Below are 23,872 nucleotides of genomic sequence, written 5' to 3'. Positions count from 1 at the left end.
CTACAGCTCTCCTACACTTTGTAAGATTCAAGATACCAAGAGATTGAATGGTTCCCAACTAGTTAAGAAGCTGGTGCTGTGGCACCACACTCCTTTGGTTTTCTCCCTGTTTCTTCCTCTTTTTGAGTCTTCCTGGCTCTCTGCTTTTGGAAGAAAGACATCTTCTCTCATGGTGTTTGTTTCTGTCTGCTTTCCAGCTTCTAGCTCAGGCATCTCTGAACACTCAGCACCTATACCTGTACATCTAGCACTGCACCAGAGAGCCTTCTTCAGTCCTCCAAGCATGACAAGCTACATATGTGTTATTGACGTCATCCCCCCTCCCCGAGATCATCCACCCTGCTTCCCCATCATCTTTTGCTCTTGCCTCAGCCCCTGACTGTGTGCTCCCTGCTCTAGCCTCAGAGTGTTAGGCCATTCTACACTGCATTCCTGCCCCAGTGCCTCTGTCACAGTGTGACCTCTATAACGACAGGACCATGTTCATCTTGTTCCTGTGTTGCTCACAAACAATAAAGTGACAAAGAATACTGGCATTAGCAGAAAAAGATTTCAATGGCACTGTGAGGTAAAACAATTGTATTTACATGGGAAAAGTGAGGTTATGGTTCATAAGAGTGAAGTAGGCAAAGGCTCAGGATTGCAACTTCTGTGGGAGCCATCCTCATACCCAGAGAGAACTCCCACATGGTCCACGGTAATGACGTGCTGTTGGATTCTGTAGGCTGGTTGCTGGTGAGTATTCATCTGTATTCATTAAGGACATTGGCCTGTAGGGGTTTTTTTTGTTTTTTTCATCTTCAGTATTTTTCCATCTTGAGAGTTGTAGAAAAAGTTGAGAAAGATAGTCATTTGCTCTCATGAGTTCTCTGAATGTTTGCTAAAATTCACTAATGAGGCCATCTGAATTTAGGCTTTTCTTTGTTGAGAGCTTTTGAATTACTTGTCAGTCTCCCATACCAAGCCTTGTTCATTTACATACGCCTCCATTTTTACTTTTAAAGTTGTATTTAAACCCTCATCTGGAATAAACAATTTTATATTGTGTATGTATTATTTTAACCTTCAGAGACAGTGTGTTGCCACGACCAGAATTGAACTGCTATAAAAACTGATTTTTGTATGAGAATCATAGACTTTTAAAATTCTGAGTCCATATGATCTTAAACTTTAAATGCAGATCTACATTGTTGTTTATTTTTTGTTACTCTCAAAGTATGCTTTTGGGGAATTTGGTTAGGTAAGATTGGCAAAAGTTTCCCTAATTCGTGTAACAATTCCTTCTAATATAATGACAAGTAGAAATCCAGATATGGGGGAGACATCTATGTGTCTAAAGAAAAAAAGCATGCAGTCCATAATTTCACCAGCCACAGGCATCCACTATGAATTGTCTTGAGCATTACAAGATGAGGACAAAAACTATAAATAATCTTTCACTCTATTTAACATTAGATGTTGTAACTAGGACATCATCTATTGCCATTAAATAACATTGAAAACATGAATTATAAGGACATGCTCTTTGGGCTAAATTGTGATTTCTTTCTTCAATTCCTTGTTGCTCTACAGGCTAGTTCCATTATTTCCCCCAGGAACTCTGAAATTATTATTGCTATGCATCGGTGCTTGTTCCTGTTTCAGATCACTTTTCTTTTCCTCATCTTAATTGCTACAGTCTTTTTTTATTGTCCATTTGGTGGTACATGGAGATGAGAAACATATGGGCCTGTCTGGGTGCCAGGGCCTATATCTGTAATTCTAGCTACTCAAGAAACTGAGATATGAAAATCAAGCTTCAAAAACTATCCTGGGAAGAAAGATTTATGACTCATGTCTCCAGTTAACAAACAAAATATGGGACTGTGGCTTAAGTGGCAGAGTACCAGCCATAAGCCCAAAACAAAAACTAAAAACTAAACAAAAGTACAGGGCCATGAGTTCAAAGCCCTAGTACTAGCATGTACACACACACACACACACACACACACACACACACACACACACACACAGAATGAACCTTAATAAGAATGATAAATCCCTTTTATATACTGTAGTCACATTTGTTTCAAAAGATATATTCAGGGGCCAGGAGTTTGGCCTAGTGGTAAGAGTGCTTGCGTACCGTGCATGAAGACCCCGGTTCAGTTCTATACATAGAAAAAGTCAGAAGTGGTGCTGTGATTCACTTAGTGGCAGAGTGCTAGCCTTGAGAAAAGCCCAAAGACAGTGCCTTTGCCCCAAGTTCAAGCCCCAGGATAGCAAAAAAAAGTTTCATTTTAACTTGAACCTTAGGCCAGAAAGAATTAAAATAGTACTTTCTAACCACCAAACACTGCATATGATTGTTGCATAATAGTTGATTTATTTGTCCCAACTAAGATGCACATTCTCTTCAGTGACATATGTGTTTCTAAAAATATTGACTTGTTATATTTGTGAGACAAGCCAATATTTCATCTTCATATGATTTTTTAAAAACACATAATGAGCTTTTGGGTTGTAAGAGTGAAGATGTATTCTGCCAGGTATCACAGTGGCTTCTGCCTGTAATCCTAGCTATTCAGGAGGTAAAGATCTGAGGATCCCAGTGTGAAGCCAGCTGGGCAGAGAAGTCCATGAGACGCCAATTAGCCACCAAACAACTGGACATGGAACTGTGTCTAAAGTGGTAGAGCATTAGATTTGAGCAAAAAGCTAAGGGACAATGCCTTGGCCCTGAGTTTAAGACCCAGTTCCAGCACAATGCATGCATGTGTGTACCGAGAGAGGGGCAGGGAGAGAGAATAGCTTATTAAATTGGGGTAATAGAACCCTGGCTGCCTGTGGACCCAGGGTGCATCATAGAGGGCCTACCCTTTCCTCTTGGCAGAATCTCCAGTTGCATGTCAGGCTCCAGAACTCCAGTCAGGGAAGGTGGAGTTGCACATAGTTGACAATGATGAGGATTTGTGAAATGATGAGAAAACTAGAGAGAAACTATTAACATCTGCAATGATCTTACCTTGTAGGTAGAAGAAGGGAGGAAATACTATGAAGAAAGACAAAGGCATTGCTTTGGCTTCAGCAGCAGTCTGGAGAATCTTAGGGTTTTGGTAGATGTGGCTTTGAAATAGAGAGAGGGAAGCACTTTGTGGGAGTGGAAAGTAATTGCTGAGTTCTTCATATGAGGAGCCATGGTTGACGTAGCCATTTCTGCACACAGGCAACAGACAGAAGTTCTGTCTAGGTCACAGACAGAAGTTCTCATTTCATGTATTAGTGTCCAGTACTGGCCAAAGTTTTGGATTTCAGTGACAAAAGTTAATTTTTTCTTGAAAACATGAATTCATCACTTCTTTGCAATGATTTTTTTTTTCAGTCCTGAGGCTTGAACAACTCAGGGCCTGGATACTATCACTGGTCTTCTTTTGCTCAAGGCTAGCACTCTACCACTTGAGCCACAGCACCACTATTGACTTTTTTCTGTGTATGTGGTACTGATAAATTGAACCCAGGGCTTTGTAGGCAAGCACTCTACCACTGGGCCATAGTCCCGGCCATGCAATGACCTTTTTTTTGAAAGTACTATTAAGATATAAATAACAGCTGAGCACATTGGTACATGTCTCTAACTCTAGCTGTTGGGGAGTCTGAAGCAAAAGGATTGCAAGTTCAAGGCCAGCCTGCCTGGGCAACTAACTGAGATCCTATCTCAAAATAAAATAAATTTTAAAAGAGTTGGGGTTGTAGTTTTATACCAGACCACTTGCTTAGAACACAGAACCTTATGCTCTGTGTTCAGTCTCTGGTATTAAAAAAAGTTTGCATACCCTAAAGTCTACTCAACTTTCAATAGTTTTATTCTATGTATATTTTTTAAATTATTTCAATAGGAAATAGTAATTTTATTCTTAGGAAATAAAAATTATGCTTCTGTGTAATAAGCATGATTGAAACTGCCCTTTTATTAAAATTTGGTATTAGCATTCATTTTTTGTATAACGAGGGTTTCATTGTGACACTTCCCTATATGTAGACAATGGACTCCATCAACCTCACTCCCTCTCTTACTCGGCTCTTCTTTCCCCTCTTAAGCAATTTCAACAGGTCTCATTCTGTTTTCATCTGTGTATCTACTTGGACCATGTTCATCTCTATTCGCCCTCTACCCCCCACTGCTATAATTCCCCAATGGAGCCTATTTTATTTTCCTGTCATTCTTTTTTTCTTTAGTGTATTATGAATTGCACTATACATCCCCGGAAGCCCTGTTTTTGGATGAAGTAATTTAATTTTTATAATAATTCTGTGAGATAGGTACCATTATTCTCATCTTGTAGATGACATAACCACAGCACAGCGAGGTTAAATAACATTCCTGGGTCACACTGCCAGTGAGCAGCAGACCTAAAACCCAGACTTGGGGAGTGTAGACTCTCAGCTCCATGGAATCACTCCACCTGACTCAACTGGCTCACCAACTCCTTGATCTTCACGGAGACAGTTGTAAACAACTTCACTCTTCTGCAGGGCCAAATTATCATTGTTGTTGAAAGACTTGCATTATAAAAATATTACCCATTATTCCTAAATTCATGTTGTAAAAGTCATTTTTTTCTTTGTTCTATTTTATATGTAAGTGAAAAGTCATGTTTTATGATGTTAAAGTGTTTGTATCTAACATGTGGCTTGTTCTTTCAGGTGCTGTTTTTTTTTCTTGTATTTTCTCATTCCTAGTAGTAGTGATAGAACTGAAGCTCGAGTGTCATGTGATTTTAGTGTATTTCTAATTCTGTCCCTGCACTTTTGCCTTGGATCTAAAATGTGTCATCAAGGAGCTGCTTGTCTTCTCTGTATACTCCTAATGGCTGAATATTTCCTTTCTATTGTTTTTCTTTTTTTTCCAGCAATGCGGCCACTTAGCATGTCTCACAGTTTTGACTTGTCAGGTAAAAAAAAAAAGTGCTTTCCTACCTGACGTGGGTCGTGATGTGGGCTGTGTGGTTTTTGTGAATCGCATTCATTGTCTGCTTGTTGGAACATGGCAGAGAAGAAAATGGAAAGGCTTTCTTCTAAGCTGTGGTCAGTAAAACAAGTCACTGCGCCTGCTTGGAACATTATTGTTATTGAAATAATCACCCCGAAGCATCCTAGGACATGGGGAATAACTTTAAAGAACATATCCAGTGTTCTCCTAATGCTTTTATAATGAAAGCCCCCCTAAGATGACCACTAAGCGAGCGTGGTGTGTGGGCAGAAGCTGGGGAGCCACCACGTGCTAGGAGGAGCATGGTGACCTTGGTTCCCCCCCCCCTTTGCTCCCCACCATTAGCAGTGTAAGTCACCTTTTTGTTCAAACTTAGGCAAATGATAAGCTTAAATTACTCAGCTTAATCTGTAGCACAGTTTCCTTTTTAAAATAATATATCTGAGCAAATTTTCAAAGATAACCTAATTCCTATAAAATATTTTCCAAATTCAGTTTATTCACTGTTCCAATTGTAAAATGAGATTACATAACAAAATGAGATTTAAAATATATATTTTTTTCTTCCAGAATATGCTCTTAAATGTTATAGAATGCCTCTTAAACAGGCTTTATATAGAGACTCAAAAAGCACCAGAAAGTGCTATGTTCTTTTCTATACTGCATATTTACTGCCTTGTAAGTGTGAACTTAACTCTTCTTTAAATTTTTGAGTTAAGTCTCAGGGATAACTAATATTTTGCTATCTTCACTTTCTATTTTTGACTGACCACCAATGAACCTTTTCTATTTTCTTTATCCATTTGGCAGTTTTTTTTATTTATCAATCCATTTGCGGTGGAATATATGTGGTTACTACTCATCTTAAAAGTTGGCCATATAAGGACCAGGCATAATGGTGCATATTTATAATCCCAACTACACAGGAGGTTTAGATAGGATTGTGGACCAAGGCTGGCCCCTAGCAAAAACACAAGATACTATGAAAAATAACTAAAGCAATGAAGGGCCAAGAATATAACCTAAGCAATAGAGCACCTGCCTAGCAACCACGAGTCCCTGAGTTCAAACTCCACTACTACCAAAGGAAAAACAATTGGCCAAATAAATCACGATAAACACTGTCTCCCTGAGTATCTGCTCAATATGTTCACAGTTGAACTGTAAGGGAGAGGGGGGTTGCCTAAACACATGAAGTACTGGCTTATATGAATTAAATATAATATATATCTATATTGTGTATATAATATATATTATATAGCATATATAGTATACATGCACATGGTTGTGCATGCTCAAACATACATGTAAGTCTACTCCGTATTTTCATAGGCTTATGATGGTTCTGTGTTAAAAAGACACCTCTCTAGCCCTTTACACAGAAGGATAACAAAACCAGGCATAGTGGCTCACCCCTATAATCCTGGCTACTTGGGAGACAAAGGAACGTGAGTCCAAGGCTTTTTAGTAAGACCTCATTGAAACAAACAAGCTGGGCATGGTAGTTTACCCCCCAGCTATACAGGAGACATGGAAAGGAGAATCACAGTGAAAGACCATTTCTGGACAAAAAAGCACAAGATCCTATCTGAAAAATAACTAAAGCAGAAAGAGCTGGAGGCATGGCTCAAGTGGTAGAGCACCTGCCTAGAAAGCTTAAGGCTCTGGATTCAAACCTCAAAAGAGGGCTAACAAAGTTTGTGTTCACTGCTTTGTCATTTGCAGTAGTTTATTTTGTACCCCAATGTGCTTTGTGATTTGTAAGCGCTTCAGTCTTGATTTTTTTTGCTACTTTACATTTTTGATTATTACATTTTGACTATTAATTTAAAATGTCCCAAAATAAATGGGAAAGATAAATTCATTTCTCTCACTTAAATATAAAGATTGGAGTATATTTTCTCAGTGGGAAAATGGACAAAGAATAAACATCTGAAATATATGCACATTCTAGATAATGATTCTGAACTTAAGTATAGCATAAGCCACAAGAAAGTAATTCTGCTCCAGAAGTATGTCTTAGAAATATTGTTTCTAGGTGAACAACCTAGCCGTGCTATCAACATCAGCTAAGGTGAGTATCATTTGTTTCCTGCCAACTACTAAACATCTAATCTGTGTTATAGTCATATTTCCTCCAGCTAAAACTGCAGTACACACATATAAAGTTATTTGCACATAAAGTATTTGATATTACAAGTGTACATTTTAGATCTGATCATACAGTGTGTATAGTTTCTAAAGTCATTTCTAAATAGTTAACATCTTAATCATTTTATCTTCCTGTAAGTATCATCAGTTATTTTCTTAGGAAATTTTGTCTTACATAGAATAAATATGAAGTATAATCTATGTTTACATTTGATACATTGGAGTGATGGGGGAAGGATTTATTCATTAAACAGAAAACACAGGTAATCAAACCCCATATATATCCAACTGAATATAGCTAGGTAATGTGTGATTCAAATCATATTGTCTAGTCTTGTGTGAGATCACTGAAATCTGCCATTATAAAACCTGTTTTAGCCCCTTCTCCTCCATCTTTGAATTGATACAGGTATGGAGATTGATAGCTGTCAATTCCACAGTACAGGCAGTTTGAAAGCTATTGGGAAATTTCTCAGATCTCTTGCATTGAGACTGGAATACATTTAGAACAACCATTGTTAACTAACACCATTCCTTAGATTTCAATTCATGTGCCAGGCTCTTAAAAAAAAAAAAAAAGTATGGGGGGAGTGGGTTGCTAGCAGCTCATACCTGTATCCCTTGCTACTCAGGAGGCTGAAATCTGAGGACTATGGAATGAAACCTGGTTGGGCTGGAAAAGCCTGTGATACTCTTACCTCCAATCAATAACCAAAAAAGACAGAAGTGGGGCTGTGGCTCAAGTGGTAGAGTGCTACCCTAAAAGAAACTCAAAGACAATACCAAGACCCTGGGTACAAGCTCCAGAGCAGCCTGGGGGGCGGGGGAGGGAGGAGGGGAAAGTCTTGCTGTATAGCATAGGCTGGCCTTCAACTCATGTAGCTCAGCCCTAAGTATTATTAGCACTATTAAATTTTTTAATTTGCATTAAATGGCTTTTTAAATATTCTTAAGAGATATGATCTATAAAGTTTAAAATCTGATACAGTAGCTATAGTTTTTACAATGTATTCGATATGTAACTTTTCAGTTTCCACTGTGCATTGCCAATAAGATGGCAAAACTCAGGATAAATGGAAATTGTGGTTCCAGACTTAGAAATCTGGATGTATTCTCATTATTAAGCCTCCACTTGAGTGCCACCAGCCAGTGGCAGGGGTTCTGTTGAGATGTAGGTGGCTAAGAAGGGAAGGTGTCCTTTCTCTTGAAAAACAAATACTACAATGAGAACAATTCTATAGGACATATATAGAGTAAGGCAGGCTATAGAATAAAAAGTTGACGATAGATTTTGTGTGGGGGGGGTCATGGGGCTTGAACTCAGCTTGGGTGCTGTCCCTAAGCTCTTCAGCTCAAGGCTACCACTCTACCCCTGGGCCTGGGCATTGTCCCTGAGCTCTTCAGCTCAAGGCTGCTGCCCTACCCTTGAGCCAAGCCCCACTTCCTATTTGCTAGAGGTTAATTGGAGATAAGAGTCTCAGGTTCTTTTGTCCCCAGACTGACTTTGAACCTCCATCCTCAGATCTTAGCCCCCTGAGTAGCTAGGATTACAGGTGTGAGCCAGCATTCTCTGCTGACAATAGATATTTTAAGACCATATTTAGGCTTTAGCTTTTTTCTTGAGTAGGAATTAGCCAGTTAACCTAGTTATTTTGCTTTTGGTTTCTGAAAAAGTGTTTGAATACTTTCCTGAGATACTTTTCTCCCAGTGTTTCCTCTCGAAAGAATTATATAGTAATTTTTACCTTTAAAATGTATATAAAAGCTTTCTGCCTTTATTTTTCCCTTTGTTAAAACCCCCCTCCCAGTTATTTATGTTTTAGCTCTTTAGGACCTGAAAAGGCAAAAACAAAATAAATGCATATGATATGAAGTTCTCTATGAAAACCTCCACCTGGCTGAGTATGGTGTCACAAACTCTGCCTCTACTCACAGCAAATCCCAGCACTCCGAAGGCTGCTGCAGGAGGAGCATGCATTTGAGGCTAGCCTAGGATGCGTAGTTCATTCCAGACCAGCCTGGGATATACAGGGAGACCTGTTTCCAAATAAATTTAAAAAAAAAAAACTTTAGAAAGATTTGCCTAAAACAATAAGTGGGAGAAGACAGCTGTTTTCTCCTTTGTCTTTCTCTGTCTTTTTTGTTGCCCTTCCCACCCTTCTCTTATCCTTCCTCCCTGGCTTATTTAACCCCTTTCTTCAGTGCTCTTTCTTCAGGGTATGCTCTCTGGCTTTCCTCCTACCTGAAGTAAAGTAGAAATTGTGAATATTAAATTATATATACATACATATTTTGTAACAAGAAGTGCTGCCCGTGTGTCTTCTCAATAATGTCTACAAAAAGCTGTGTTGCAGAACACACTTAATACTTAATGCATCCTTGAAACTACACACCTCTTACAGGGAAGCTTATAATATTGCTTGTTGGGGAAGTCTACTATAAATAAAAATCCATTCAGTTCCGATGCTCACGGAGAAACCATAACCACATCTTCTCTTTCATGCTTAGCCTGCCCTTTTCCTCAGCCACAAATAGCAGGAACCGTCCATCCTGTTGGTTTGTTCATTGAATTATAGAGTGGTTATTCCTTTCACTTTGAAATAATTCTTTTTTTACACTTAGTTATTAACTCACATTGAGGCTTCATTTGAAATGCTGAAGAAAAATTAGTTCCACTTGCATGGCAGGCCTTTGGCATCAGACATGGCGAGGATTAGTTATGATGGTGATCATAGTCACAGTCCACTCTGGCCCACAGCACTGAGTCAGCCAACATCCTGGTTTACTCACAGACAGTACTGGGGGCTGGGACATGACTCAAATTGTAGAACACTTGCCCAATTTGCATGAGGCTCTGGGTTTAACCTGTGGTAACGACCACAACAATAAAAAGAAATCAATGCTAGTAACCACTGGCAGTGAATATACGTTGCCTAGATTAGGCACAGTACTAGCCCATTTAATTCTTACAAGCTCTGTTTTGTGATTAATTGGGCATAATAGGCTCATTGACTTTCTTGCCTGGGCTGGCTTTGAACTTTGGTCCTCACATCTCAGCCTCCAGAGTAGATAGGATTACAGACATGAGCCACTAGCACTGGCTAGGTATTTTGGTTTTTAGGCCTGGTAATATTCTGTGTGTTGGCTCTCTCACCTACCCCTGGCCCTTAAGGCTGTACAGTAGAGCTAGTTCTGATCCCTGTTCCTTCACCTACAAGTAACAATTCCATACTTTACCTGTAGGAGTTCTCTCAACTCCACAACTAAACTGAATATAACTTGAATATATAATAATTCATTTTAAACTTTCCTTCAGTTGACTCTGACAGTTTATTTCTTTAAAAAAAAAAAGTCTCATATTTACAGACAAGGCCATTGTCTCAAGCATCTTGTGTGGGGGGACATGAAAGTGTGTTGTTACCTAATGTGTCCTTCCAGCAATTTACCCTTCCTGGCCTAAGGAAAGGTAAGCTTTCGCTTTTCCCTTACCAGATGTAAATGCCTCAGAGTCTCCAAAGAATGTGAGAGAATCATCTATAGTGAATGGAGCCTTGACATCACAGACAAAAGAAAATGGGCTCAGTGCCACCCAGCAAGCACCTGTGCAGCGAAAAAAGCTCCTCAAAGCCCCAACCCTGGCGGAGCTTGACAGCTCGGACTCCGAGGTGAGGCTCTGACTCTTCCCTCTGACTCAGTTTCTCAGCCAGGGTCTCCAGCTGCTGTTTCATCTCTTCCCACATGTTCCTGCAAGACCACAATTGAGATTAACTTGCACAATAGAAAGTCAAACAATACATTACTACTTTTAGGATCAACCTGTATGGTGGATAATTTATAGATTAAAACAAAGAATTGATCCCTGTGTCTTTCGACTTGGCAATCTTCAAGTCTCCTCCAGTTTTGAAAGTTAGTTGGCAGCACTTCCCCAGAAATGTGGACTTGGGAAATGCACCAAGGAATCCTGCCTTTCCTAATCGGTTAGAAGGGTATTCTTCCTCCACTTTCAGCCCACCCCTTTATTCATTTCAGTGTCAGGGAGTTTGTAACTAAGATTGGTTTATTTCTGGTCATGTTTGCTATCTAATAATGGCTGCAAATATGACTGTTTGATATGTCCTGTATCACATTATACAGACTCACATTCACATTTTCTAGTAATTTTTATCCCCTGTGTCCTAACATATTTGAGTGTGTATGTGAGAGACAGACAGTCTGTCCTGGGGCTTGAACTCAGGGCACTGACCCTGAGCTTTTTTGTTGAAGGCTAGAGATCTTCCACTTGAGCCACAGCTTCACTTCCGCTTTTGGATGGTTAATCAGAGACAAGAATCTTGTTGACTTTCCTGCCTGGGCTGGTTTTGCACCACAAAACTCAGATTTCAGTCTCCTGAGAGTAACTAGGATTACAGGCTTGAGCCACTGGTGCCTAGCTTTAACATATTCTTTCATTCTCTTCCTATTTGGTCTTTTCTTCATTCTCTTCCTATTTGTTCTTTTCATCAGCTTTTTTTCCCCCAGTCTAACAATTTTTTTTTTTTTTTTTGCCAGCTCTGGGGCTTGAATTCAGGGACTGGTTACTGTTCTTGAGCTTTCTCAAAGCTAGAGCTCTGCCACTTGAACCACAGCACTGCTTTAGCTTTTTCTGTATATGTGGTATCAAAGAATCAAACTCAGGGCTTCATGCGTGCTAGGCAAACACACTAACACTATGCCACACTCCCAGCCCCCTACCCTCCACCCCGCCCCCAGTCAAATATTTACTGAATGTTTTTGCTAAAGAAATGCAGGTAGACCTATGAGTCTTTTCCCTCCAGTTGCTTATAATTTAGGAAATAACATCCACATATCTAGGAGTGATTATGAGTGTTTAGTGAGCACTGTTTCAGGCTATGTGACTAACTATTGCAGAAGTTCAGTGCATCCAGAGCAGATGGAAAGGCCTCCACTTGAGAATTTGGGGAATGTGGAAGTAGAGATATGGCTCAAGTGGTCTAGTGCCAGCCTAGAGTAAACAAACCAAGCACAGCCCCTGAATTTCAGTCCTAGGGCTGGGGCTGGGGCGTTGGGGGCTCTGCCGATTTGCCAAGTGAGTTCCCAGCAGGACTGCACAGTCAGAACTTGGGGCTGCAGAAACCAGATAGAGGGAAGTAGCAGACAAGGATGACCCTTTCTTTTTCCTTTCTCTCAAATTTTATCACCTACTTCCTCATTCCTCATTCCTCCTCCTTCCCTCCTAGTTATGCAGAGGTTTTTCTTACAGCAGATGTACACAGAAGTAGTATCATCAGCAGGAAACAGAGCTGGGCATCAGAGCACTGACCACACGACCACCACTGCTTCCCCATCTTCCAGGGCCTGGTAGAGCCTTGTACAGTTCATTTTCCGTCCTAACAGGACTTGTTGCACTAGGAAGTGGCAGCACTTAGCTGACACCGAGCTTTATTACCAGCAAGCCCCTTGTCTCTGATGCACCTTGTGCCAGCCTCTTTGCCCATGCTCTGTGCTGCAGCCCTTGAAATGGTAGAAGGCCACACCAGAACCTCCCACTAGGGAGGAAGCAGCAGCACAACAGTCCAAGCACTGCATTCCCTCTCACACCTCACAGGTGGGAGGGAATTTCTCCCTCATCAAACTCGTCCCAGCTGAGATGGTTTTTCCTTTAACTTCTCAGGAAATGCCTTCTAGCCACCACCAGATTCCTATTGCACAAATGTCTCATTAAATCTCTTAATGTTTGTTTATTTTTTTGTGCTAGTACTGGGGCTTGAACTCAGTGCCTGGACACTGTCCCTTAGATTTTTCCACTCAAGGCTAATGCTCTACACGTCTGACTTGTTAATTGGAAATAAGAGTTTAACAGGCTTTCCTCCCCAGACTGGCTTCAAACCACAATCCTCATGTCTCAGCCTTAGTAGCTAGGATACCAGGCATGAGCAGCCAGTGCCCAACTCCATTTTTTCTTCTCCATAGAAACATGATAGCCTTTAAGAGGTAGCATCTCCCACTCCAGATGTCCCTGTGCTGGCTTACCTGTACAGTTCCAACTAATGACATTAGTTACCAGGAACTTCCTATTATTCAATACTAACCTTGAGCTTTGACTTAAACTTGGTTCCATGTTATCACAATGAATAGTTTATTGTTTAATCTTTACTTAGTTGTGCATTTCCTTGTATTACTAGAGATCAGATCCTCTGAAGAAATAAAATATATGGGCTGGGAGCGTGGCCTAGTGGTAATGTGCTCACCAAGCATGCATGAAGCCCTTGGTTCATATACACAGAAAAAGCTGGAAATGACACTGTGGCTCAGGTGGCAGAGCACAAGATCAAGACCCAGAGGGGGAAAAAAAGAGAATACTAATGGATATTAATGAATTATTCCCTTATCAATTAAAAACTCAGTGTTTTGTGCAAAGGAGAAAGTGGTCCATGATCACCCTTTTCCATGGCAGGGCTTGGGATAGAACTCAGGTCTTTGGGGCCGGGAGTTTGGCCTAGTGGTTAAAGTGTTTGTCTAGGATGCATGAAGACCTGGGTTCAATTCCTCGGTACCACATACATAGAAAAAAGCCGGAAGTGGTGCTGAGGCTCAAGTGGTAGAGCTCTAGCCTTGAGAAAGTCCAAGGACAGTGCTCAGGCCTTGAGCTCAAGCCCAGGACTGGCAAAAAAAAAAAAAAAAAAAAAAAACCTCAGGTCTTTGCACTTGCTACACAAGTGCTCTACCACGTAAGCTCCATCCTTGGCCTCCCTCCTTAATCATTTGAAGAACCATGAGGTGCTCACAGATTAAGAATTTCCATAATGCTGGAAGTTCATGGTTTCATCACAGCCGTGATTTCCCCTCTTTCTGTCAAGTAAAAACCTCCATTTTGTCAAAGTAGAAAACTTAACACTTTTTTTCTTCTGGACTTCCTGAATAATTTTGTTCACGGACATCTCCAGTCATAATAACCATTAATTGAATGTTCAAGCTGGTATTGTTCTCAAACTTGGCCCTGTGGTCTGACTCACAGACATTGGCCAATTGATTCTGACCCACTAGTAGGAATTTTGGACATTTCTATCTGTTAACCTTGTACAGAAACCCTACCATTCCCCTTAGGACTTAGAAATAGGTCTCTGTTCAGCCAGGTTGCCAAAACTAGAACTGACCAATGTTTCTTACATAACAAAATATCATGGACATTTTTGCCCTCTGAAAAAGGTCATTGTCCAACACAGCACCTGATATCTGTGTGTCATTCCATCACATAACTTACCATATTTTATTCACCCAGTCCTTCCTTTTGGAATAGTTTGCTTCCAGTTTTCTGCCATTGTAAATACCATTAGTATTAGAGGCACTCTTTTGTTAAATTTTTACAGGCAGTTGGTTCTTAGAATATTTCAAGAACTCCACTTATTAAGTGTAAGAATACACATTTTTTTTATAGCATATGTTACTTTTTTTTTGCCAGTCCTCGGCCTTGAGCTCAGGGCCTGAGGACTGTCCTTGGACTTTCTCAAGGCTAGAACTCTACCACTTAGGCCACAGCACCACTTCCGGCTTTTTTCTATGCATGTGGTGCCAAGGAATTGAACCTGGGTCTTCGTGCATGCTAGGCAAGCACTCTACCACTAGGCCAAACTCCTAGCCCGTGAGTCAGTCTCCTTAAAACTACTATAGTTTTGGGTTTTTGTTTGTTTGTTTGTTTTTTTCCTGTGTTAACTCTGAGCTAGACTTTACATATCAATTATTTTCACTTTGCTAAAAAAAAGGGGGGGGGGCTTTTATAAGAATAAGAGAGCCAGGGGCCGGGAGTTTGGGCTAGTGGTAGAGTGCTTGCCTACCATGCACTGGGCCTTTTGTCAGTTCCTAGAAATGCAGCTTCTCTGTCTCTGACTTATCCTTAGTCACTTCTCTTAGCTTATCTCACACAAATCTTTTTAAACGAAAGATTCATTTTGATTGTTGAGATAGCCAGGCTTCTGGTAAGGAAGGTAAGTAAAGGAGCTATGTCTGAGACTTTCTTGGGCTTCTTTTCAGGAAAAGAGAGATTGCCACTCCTTTGAAAGGAATTAGATTAAGTGACAGTGCCCCCTGGGAGCAAAGGCAGGAGGATACAGGCAGCTCTCCTTAGTCACAATGCTAGGCTCAGAACGTCTCATCTCACAAACAGTGGAACCTTCCTGCCATCAGCCGGCACCGGCGAGCAGATTTTAGAAACCAGGCTGAAGAAGAACAGATGATGGAGATACATCAGAACCCAAACTAGGAAAAAATGGTCAGTCAGACAACAGGAATACAAAGACAGTACACAGAAAACCTGAGAGGGCACAGCTGGAGCACCAGGGGTAGACCGGGGCACAGACCCCTGTGAGACCCCTGTGAGCATAAGTGCTTCCTGGGCCTGGTTCCGTGGGTCAGAAACTGAGCCCAGTTCCTTCTCCACTTTCCCTTGGTATTTCAGTTGTTGACATAGAACTATTGAATTGGGGGGGGGGGAGATTAAGAAAATCATTTTGACAGATCCAGAGGGTTTTGTTGTTGTTTTCTTTCTTTCAGAAGTAAATGTGATAGTATTTTAATTAGACAAGTTTTATTTCAGAATTTAGTTCCATCTGTAAATGAAGAAAAATCATGTGTTTCTCCCTTAGCAGTAGCATAGATAACCAATTGTAAAATTAGACTTTTCTGAGGAATCTGAGGGGCAAGCAGGTGCCTGCCCTATTTCAGACAGTAGTAGCCACCTACTTAGGGGATTACTAGAGGTGCTGGGAAGGACTCTTTTTTTCTTCCTAAAAGACAATCTTGGTCCTTCGCTTTTATTCTTTTACCTTTTGACTTTCTATAAACAAGAGATTATTGTAATTACTTCTAAGCTTTTGTTTTGAAATTGGTATGGCCTATATTATATATAGGATAAAGGGTTTGTTAAATGCTTGATTGTTTTCTATGGTAAGTCCCAAAAGTATAGCAATCACTGGGGCTGGGAGTTTGGCCTAGTAGTAGAGTGCTTGCCTAGCTTGCACTCAAACACCAGGATTTTGATTCTTTGGTACCACATATATAGAAAAGCCGAAAGTGGTGCTATGGCTCAAGTGGTAGAGCTCTAACCTTAAGAAAGTTCAAGGACAGTGCTCAGGCCCTGAGTTCAAGCCTCAGGACTGGGAAAGAAAGAAAAAAAAAGAAAAGAAAGAAAGAAAGAAAAATGTATAACAATACTGGTAAAATTTCTTCTTGGGGCTGGAACTCAGGGTGTGGGCATTCTTCCTGAACTTTTTTGCTCAACGCTAGCACTTTATCACTTGAGCCACAACTCCACTCCTCCGCTTTTTATGGTGCTTAATTGGAGGTAAGAGTCTCACAGACTTTCCTGTCTATAATGGCTTTGAAATGCAATCCTCAGATCTCAGCCTCCTGAATAGCTAGAATTATAAGTATGAGCTATTGGTACCTAGCTTCTTCTTTGTTTAGCTATGTGTTTTATACTGCCTTTTCCCTCTGTTCTCTGACCAGATCCTTTATATAATGATTTCAGTAGTGGGTTAACTTAGGAAAACTCTTATTTTTACTGAGTGATTAATTCTTTTTTTTTTTTTTTTGCCAGTCCTGGGCTTAAGCTCAGGGCCTGAGCACTGTCCTTGGACTTTCTCAAGGCTAGAGCTCTACCACTTGAGCCTCAGCACCGTTTTCGGCTTTTTTTCTATGTATATGGTACCAAGGAATCGAACCTAGGTCTTTGTGCATGCTAGGCAAGCACGCTACCACTAGGCCAAACTCCTGGCCCCCTGAGTGACTAATTCTTAAGACAACTTAGATAAAAATATCAAAGAGAATTTTCACTATCTCCCGTAGTCATGGATTAGCATAGTTACTTAATGTTCTTCCTTCTATATTTAAAAATATTTGGTGTTTTATAAGTTTTGTAGTGGAATGAATTTAGTTGTCTTCTAGGTAATGTGTATTTCCTCTCACAAATTAGAGTATTTCATGGGAAAATATTGTATTGCATTCAGGTTTAGTAAAAATACTAGTATTCAGGGCTGGGACTATGGCTTAGTGATGGAGTGCTTGTGTAGTATGCATAAAGCCCTAGGTTTGGTTCCTCAAAATCAAAAAAAGCCGGAACTCTACTGTGGCTCAAGTGGTAGAGTACCAGCCTTGTGCAAAAGAAGCTCAGAGACTGTGCCCAGGCCCTGACTTCAAGCCCCAGGACTAGTATTCTCAGTAGTATTAGAAACTTCCATTTTGCTTGGCACAGTGCAGATATTTTCATAGACTCATTACCATTTCTGTAATGTTTGATTTTATCTATTTATTAATAAATATTTTTATAGAGAATAACATTGTTTACCAGATAATAGGTTTGGTATTAAGTATACAGCAACAAACAAGACTTATCTGTATCTTCCCTACTGAGGCTCACAGGTTATTACTTTCATGAACCTGTTAAATCTTTCCTTAATTATAACAGTAATGTTCAGTTGTGTGTCAGATAGTGTGATAAGCATTTTTTTTCATTTGCCAGTTCTGAGGTTTGAACTCAAGGCCTGGGCACTGTCCCTGAGCCTCTTTAAGCTAAACGCTAGCACTCTACCACTTGAGCCACAGCACCACTTCCTGTGTTAAGCATTTTGAATACATTGTTTTTATTAATTATTGTAATAATTGTTACAAACAATGAAACTAAGATAAAAAACCTTGTTTATTGTCTCCTCATTCTACTGGGGCAAAGGCAGGACACAAACTCTGGCCTAATTTTAGACCCCTTCTAGTTCATTTTATTTTATTCTGTTTTATTTTTATTGGTCCTAGGACTTGAACTCTGGGCCTGGGCACTGTCCCTGAGCTCTTTAGCTCAAGGGTAGGTTTCTACCACTGTGAACTACAGCACCACTTCTGGTTTTCTGATGATTAATTGGAGATAAGAGTCTCATGGACTTTTCCTGCCCTGGCTGGCTTTGAACAGAGATCCTCAGATCTCAGCCTTTTGAGTAGCCAGGATTACAAGTGTAAGCCACTGGCACTCATTGCTAGTTCGTTTTATACTTGCCTTGAACCTTTGACATTATGATTTGTTGTCTCCTGTTAAAGTAACTGTTCAGTAGTAAAGTGTGATTGAATAGCATAACACTAAAGTGAGGAAATCTCTCCCTTCTCAGGAAGAAACTCTGCATAAGTCAACCAGCAGCAGCAGTGTGTCTCCCTCTTTCCTTGAGGACCCAATGCTGGAGGCTGTGTGTACCAGGAAGAGTAAGTATTGTGCTCCACAAAGAGCCAGGGCCCATACCTTATAGCATACTCTGCCTACTGGTGCTCCTTGGTCATTTGGGGTATAAAGAACTAACTCTGCTGTGGGCTTGGCTTAAGTGATGTAGCACTAATTCAGCAAGTTCCAAGCCTTGAAGACAAACTCAGTACTACAAAACAGAAAAAATAAAAACTATCCTGACATTGCACTGTCAGTTATTCTCCTAGGCTGCATTCACAGGCTATTCTGATTCCAGCCTTAGGTCCTTAACTTACAATAGGTTGGAAACATTCATGTTTGTAGATAGCATGTATAGATAATTTTTTTTAAGTCCATAGTTTCAGGAGTGTGGCCTAGTAGTAGAGTGTTTGCCTAGTATGCACAAAAGCCGTGGGTTCAGTTCCTCAGTACCACATACACAGAAAAAGCTAGAAGTGGTGCTGTGGCTTAAGTGGTAGAATGCTAGCCTTGAGAAAGCCTCAAGGACAGTGTCTAGGCCCTAAATTCAAGCCCCAGGACTGGCCCCCCCACAAAAAAAAGTTAACAGTGCGTGTGTGTGTGTGTGTGTGTGTGTGTGTGTGTGTGTGTGTGTGTGTGTGTGTGTTGTATTTCTTACCTCCTTGTCTAAATTCAAGCTTAGAAACCCAAAGAATTCTATTCCAGCCACCTGGCCCTCCACACAACCGTGATCCACATAGGTATAATACTAAAGGTCTTTGTAACTCTTAGACAATAGATTTTTGAACATACATATCTAAAATTAAAGGATTTCTAAAGGCTTTTTAGTAATCCTTTTCATTTATGAGATTATTATAAAGGATTAAGCATGAATTATATATATTCTTAGAATGTTGACTTAGTTTCTCATACACCAGAGAATTTAATGGTTAAAATTCTTTACATAGCATTTCAGTTACTTAAACAGATTATATCAAGAACAGTAACAGTTGGCTTGGGTTATTATCTGTAATTAGTGTTTAGCCAGGCCAATTAAATATTATAGAGACCCAATTAAATCATGTAATGGATTCTCTCTCTCTCTCTCTCTCTCTCTCTCTCTCTCTCTCTCTCTCTCTCTCTCTCTCTCTCTCTCTCTCTTTCGCGCGCGCGCATACACACATATTTTTTTTGGCTATGCTGGTGTTGGAACTCAGGGACTTGGACGTGCTGGGCTGGCGATCCACACCTCTAGCTCTTCTATCTTTTCTTGACTGGGTAAATGTCCTTTGTCTTCCTTCCATGGTTTCTCTTGATGGGATAATCCAAATATATGGATCCCACTTAACGTTGACACTCACTTTCCTCTCGACAGCTTCTAAGCCATTGAAAATAGCATAGCATGGGAGGGAATACTGAATCAACCACTGGGAGCAAGTTTTATGTCTCCTTATGCTTCCAGAATGTGAAATACAGAACTATTCTTTTTTTAAAACATTGCTAGCATGATATTTTGGCAGCACATACACTAAAATTGGAGCAATACAGAGAAGATTATCATGCCTCTATGTAAGGATACACACAAACTTAGGAAGTATTTTGTATTTTTTGAAGACTGAAATCTCCATTAAATTTTGGCCAGATATGTGTAAATCCCAGTTTTTAAAAAGATCACCAAGTTCATGTCTTCCTCAAAAGAGACAATATTTGAATACCTGTATGAATGGAAAGATCATATAAACAACTAGATAGTAAATAGATAAATGAAATAAATAGGGCAATTCAGGATATGAAGGGAGAATTCAATAAATTCATAACATAAATTCAATAAAGACAAAATCTTGGGGGGAAAAAATCAAATTGAAATCCTGGAAGTGAAGACTTAGGTTGCCAAAATCAATTTCTTAAAACTCAGTCAAGGGCCAAGTGCAGTGGCTCACACCTGTAATCCTAGCTACTCAGGAGGTTTAGATCTGAGGATCAAGGTTCAAAGCCAGCCCAGACACAAAAGGACCTGAGACTCTTATCTCCAATTAACCTCTAGAATATGGGAAATAGGGCTGAGGCTCAAGGGGTAGTAGGGCAGTAGCCTTGAGCTGAAGAGCTCAGGGACAGTACCCAAGCCAAGTTCAAGCCCCATGACGTCTAAAAGGCAGGGTAATTAAACAAATGTTTATAGGATACAAGTAGAATTACAAGACCTCTGCAGAAGAACAAACCCATGAGTCATGACTATAGGTAAGGGAAAGAAATAGAAGCTGAAGGCATTGAGAACTAATTTTAAAAAATAATAGTAGAAAACTTCCCCAACCTCAAGAAAGAGGGTGTCGTTCACGTAGAAGGAGATTACCGAGCACTGAACAGGCAAGACCAGGAGAAACCCCCTAGACATATAATAACTAGAGAATAAAATATGGAGAACAAATAAAGACTATTAAAAGCTAAGAAGAGAAGAGCCAAACAACTTACAATGGCAGTAGATAACTTCACACAACTTGAAATGCAAAGGGGGCATGGAAGGCCATAAGTAATAAGTAAATAAACAAATAAACCATCATGAACCCTGTTGAAATTGTTTTAAGAAGTAGGGACAGAGTAAGGAAGAGTTAACAGGGAGTAAGCTTGATTAGAAATTCTTCCTTGAGTTAGGGAATCTAAGTGGTTCAAGCACTTGCATAATATGCAAAAGTCCCTGGGTTTGATCCTCAGCACCATTTTTTTAAAAAAAGGAAAGAGAGGGGAGAAAGGAGGAAGAGAGAGAGAGAAGGGAGGGAGGGAAAGAGGGAAGGGAGGGAGAAAAGGACAACCAGTAAAGGAGAAGAAAGGTATAATGGTAACATCAAAGCTGTTTGGTTCAGTATGCAGCTTAAGTCTGAAGACAAACTATTTTAATAGACTAAGTGTTTTCTTATTTTTTCTTCATAAGAAAAAAATGTAAAAAGAAGATACACCTGAGAATTTTGGAATGATTAGGGTTCTTCTTGGCCATACAATAGACATATCTTAATGTGTTTTAAAAATAATGTCTCAGACAAGTGCTATAAAGTTTGGTCCATAACCCAGCCCTTTTTGCCTGTTCCTGAGCTTTTTTTTGCTCAAGGGTAATGCTCTACCCCTTGAGCTACTGTTTCACCTCTAGCTTTTTGGCTAATAATTGGAGATGAGTCTCTTGGAGACTCCATTGCCTGGGCTGGCTCCTGTGATCTCAGATCACCTGGGTAGTTAAAGATGTGAGCCACCTGCACCTGGCTTGCTGTGTTTTTGCGATAAGATTTCACTACCTTTTTTTCTGGCTGACCTCAAACTCCAAATCCTTGGGCTTCTGCCTCGCCAGTGGCTGGGGTTACAAGCATATACCACCATGCCCAGATCCCTGCTTTTTCTATATAGCAAGTTTATCTTACAAAGGTGCTTTGGTAGCAACCCTTATGTTCCCTGTAAGACTTGTTACCACCTTAAAATACCTCTCCAGGAAATAAATGACAAAGACTATTCTGTTGGACAATTCACAAATCTAAGGCATGTGTTTTGTAGACAGTTCATCTATTTGGTTAAATTTTTAGAACCTCCAAAATTCTTGCCCATATCATCAACACCCCAGCCAGAGAGACGGCAGCCACCACAGAGACGACATTCTATTGAGAAGGAGACCCCCACAAATGTGCGACAGTTCCTGCCCCCGTCCCGGCAGAGTTCCCGATCTCTGGTAAGTACCTCAAGGAATCAGTGGTGATTTAAGCATCTGCTGGAAAACCAGAACTGTTAAGTTTCTCTCAAAAGGAAAAGGGAGAAAAGGTCACTGGAAGGTTGAAATTAGCTTTTGAGTGTCTAATATATGAAGAAAATAGGCTCTAGTTATACTTGGTAGTCTTTGTTTATTTGGAATACTTTGTTTTTTCAGAAAACTTATCAATTAATTTTATTAAAAAAGTACTTGTTTCCTTTCCTTAGATGTATGGCCACTTAAAATTATTATTTAAAAACAGATTAAAAAAAAAAAAAAAAACCTCTTGCTGGGCGCGGTGGTTCATGCTTGTAATCCTAGCTACTCAGGAGACTGAAATCTGAGGATTGTGGTTCAAACCCAGCCTGGGCACTAAAGCCCATGAGACTCTGATCTCCAGTTAATCACCAAAAAGCCAGAAGAGGTGCTGTGGCTCAAGGGGTAGGGCAGTAGCCTGGAGCTGAAGTGCTCAGGGACAACGCCCAAGCCCAGAGTTCACGTCCTACTACTGACAAAAAAAATAACTCTTGGTCAAATCTGAATATAATAGATAATTTTATGGAACAAAAATACAGGGGATAGAAAACAATTGACCCATTTATAGTCATTGTATGCTTTTCTAATATATTTTGTCCTATGGGGCCAGAGCTTATCCTTGGACTGGCTAACAGTTTTTTCCTGATTCCAGAACCAGTCCAGAAATGTCTGGGTCCATGTAGTGATGTTTTCTCAGGACAATGGGGTGGCACACTGGCCTGCCAAGAAGCACTAGTGAGTCTGCCAGCCAAAAGAGTTCTGCAGAGAGATTCTTCTGAGCCCCATTTGGAGACCATAGGCAAGATACACAGCTTCTACCCACAACCTACTACCTGATGTTTCTCCAAATACTCATGCATTAAAATTACTATATATATTTAGTTCTTTTTTTTAACTGTGATGACTCATTAGGACTTCAAATCAAGCAAAAACAGATGGCCACCTTCAAAACATAGGAAGCTTGTGTAGTCACCATGAGCACAGAGAGACTGAACAGAATTTAGTATTGCCATTTGATCTGCAATCTCCATTCAAACCAGTTGAGGAAACAATGATTTTTATGGTCAGTCCTAATGGAATTCCTCTAACTCCTAAAGATTCTCTGAAACCTTGCTACTAGGTGGCATTAAGCCTTGTCAGTAGCTTTATCAACAGAAAAACAGAATTCTGACTAGACAAGGACTAGTAAATATGCTGTTGTTTTATCAAATAGACAGTAGTCACAACTTAAAAATATGTAAAAGGGGCTGGGCACTGGTGGCTCAAACCTATAATCCTAGCTACTTAGGAGGCAGAGATCTGCAGATCACAGGTCAAGGCCAGCCTGGTTGTGAAAGTCTGTGACACTGTTACAGTTAGCCATCCCCAAAAGCCAGAAGTAGATCTGTGGCTCAAGTGGTAGAGCCATTGCTTTGAGCACAAAAGCTCAAGAACAGAACCCAGGACCAGTCCAAAAGTGATAGTTAGATTTGATAGATAGATAGATAGATAGATAGATAGATAGATAGATAGATAGATAGAGTTCTATCCTGTTGTTTTGTAACTCATCTGGTGAAAATGTTTCCTTAGTCCAACTTTTCTAAGAAGTTAGACTTAATCTTTCTGATCCTAAAGCATCATTATTAAGGCTAGTCTCAAATTCAAAGATTATCAGTGCAGACTAGACTCCAGTGGCTCACACCTATAATCTTAGCTACTTGGATCATGGTTTGAAACCAGCCTAGACAGGAAAGTCTGTGAGACTCTTAGCTCTAGTAATCACCAAAAAGCCAGAAGTAGAGATGTGGCTTAAGTAGTAAAGCACTGGCCTTGAAGGGAA

At 40.1% G+C, this 23,872-nt stretch overlaps 1 protein-coding gene and 1 non-coding gene across 5 annotated transcripts in view; both read left to right on the top strand.

Annotated features, from left to right (window-relative positions):
* The window catches only part of Spire1 (spire type actin nucleation factor 1), a 141,172-nt gene that overhangs the window by 104,763 nt on the left and 12,537 nt on the right, over positions 1–23,872 (top strand). For 2 of the 4 annotated variants that reach the window (XM_090353434.1, XM_090353436.1), the window contains exons 9-12: positions 4,890–4,931; positions 10,613–10,785; positions 18,268–18,358; positions 21,857–21,999. In XM_090353434.1, the coding sequence (XP_090209560.1) occupies positions 4,890–4,931; positions 10,613–10,785; positions 18,268–18,358; positions 21,857–21,999 (449 nt within the window). The remainder of the gene's footprint in view (positions 1–4,889; positions 4,932–10,612; positions 10,786–18,267; positions 18,359–21,856; positions 22,000–23,872) is intronic. The other 2 variants (XM_090353435.1, XM_090353437.1) reach the window with 1 other exon arrangement.
* LOC150049915 (U6 spliceosomal RNA) lies at positions 19,799–19,902 on the top strand. Its single transcript, XR_016538924.1, has one exon. It is a non-coding gene; the product is annotated as a U6 spliceosomal RNA (small nuclear RNA).

This window comes from Megascapheus bottae, chromosome 19, assembly GCF_031878675.1.
Source record: "Megascapheus bottae isolate mThoBot1 chromosome 19, mThoBot2.hap1, whole genome shotgun sequence".
Taxonomy (NCBI): Eukaryota; Metazoa; Chordata; class Mammalia; order Rodentia; family Geomyidae; genus Megascapheus; species Megascapheus bottae.
Note: the sequence above shows the minus strand (reverse complement) of the source record. Positions and strands in the feature narration are given on the sequence as shown.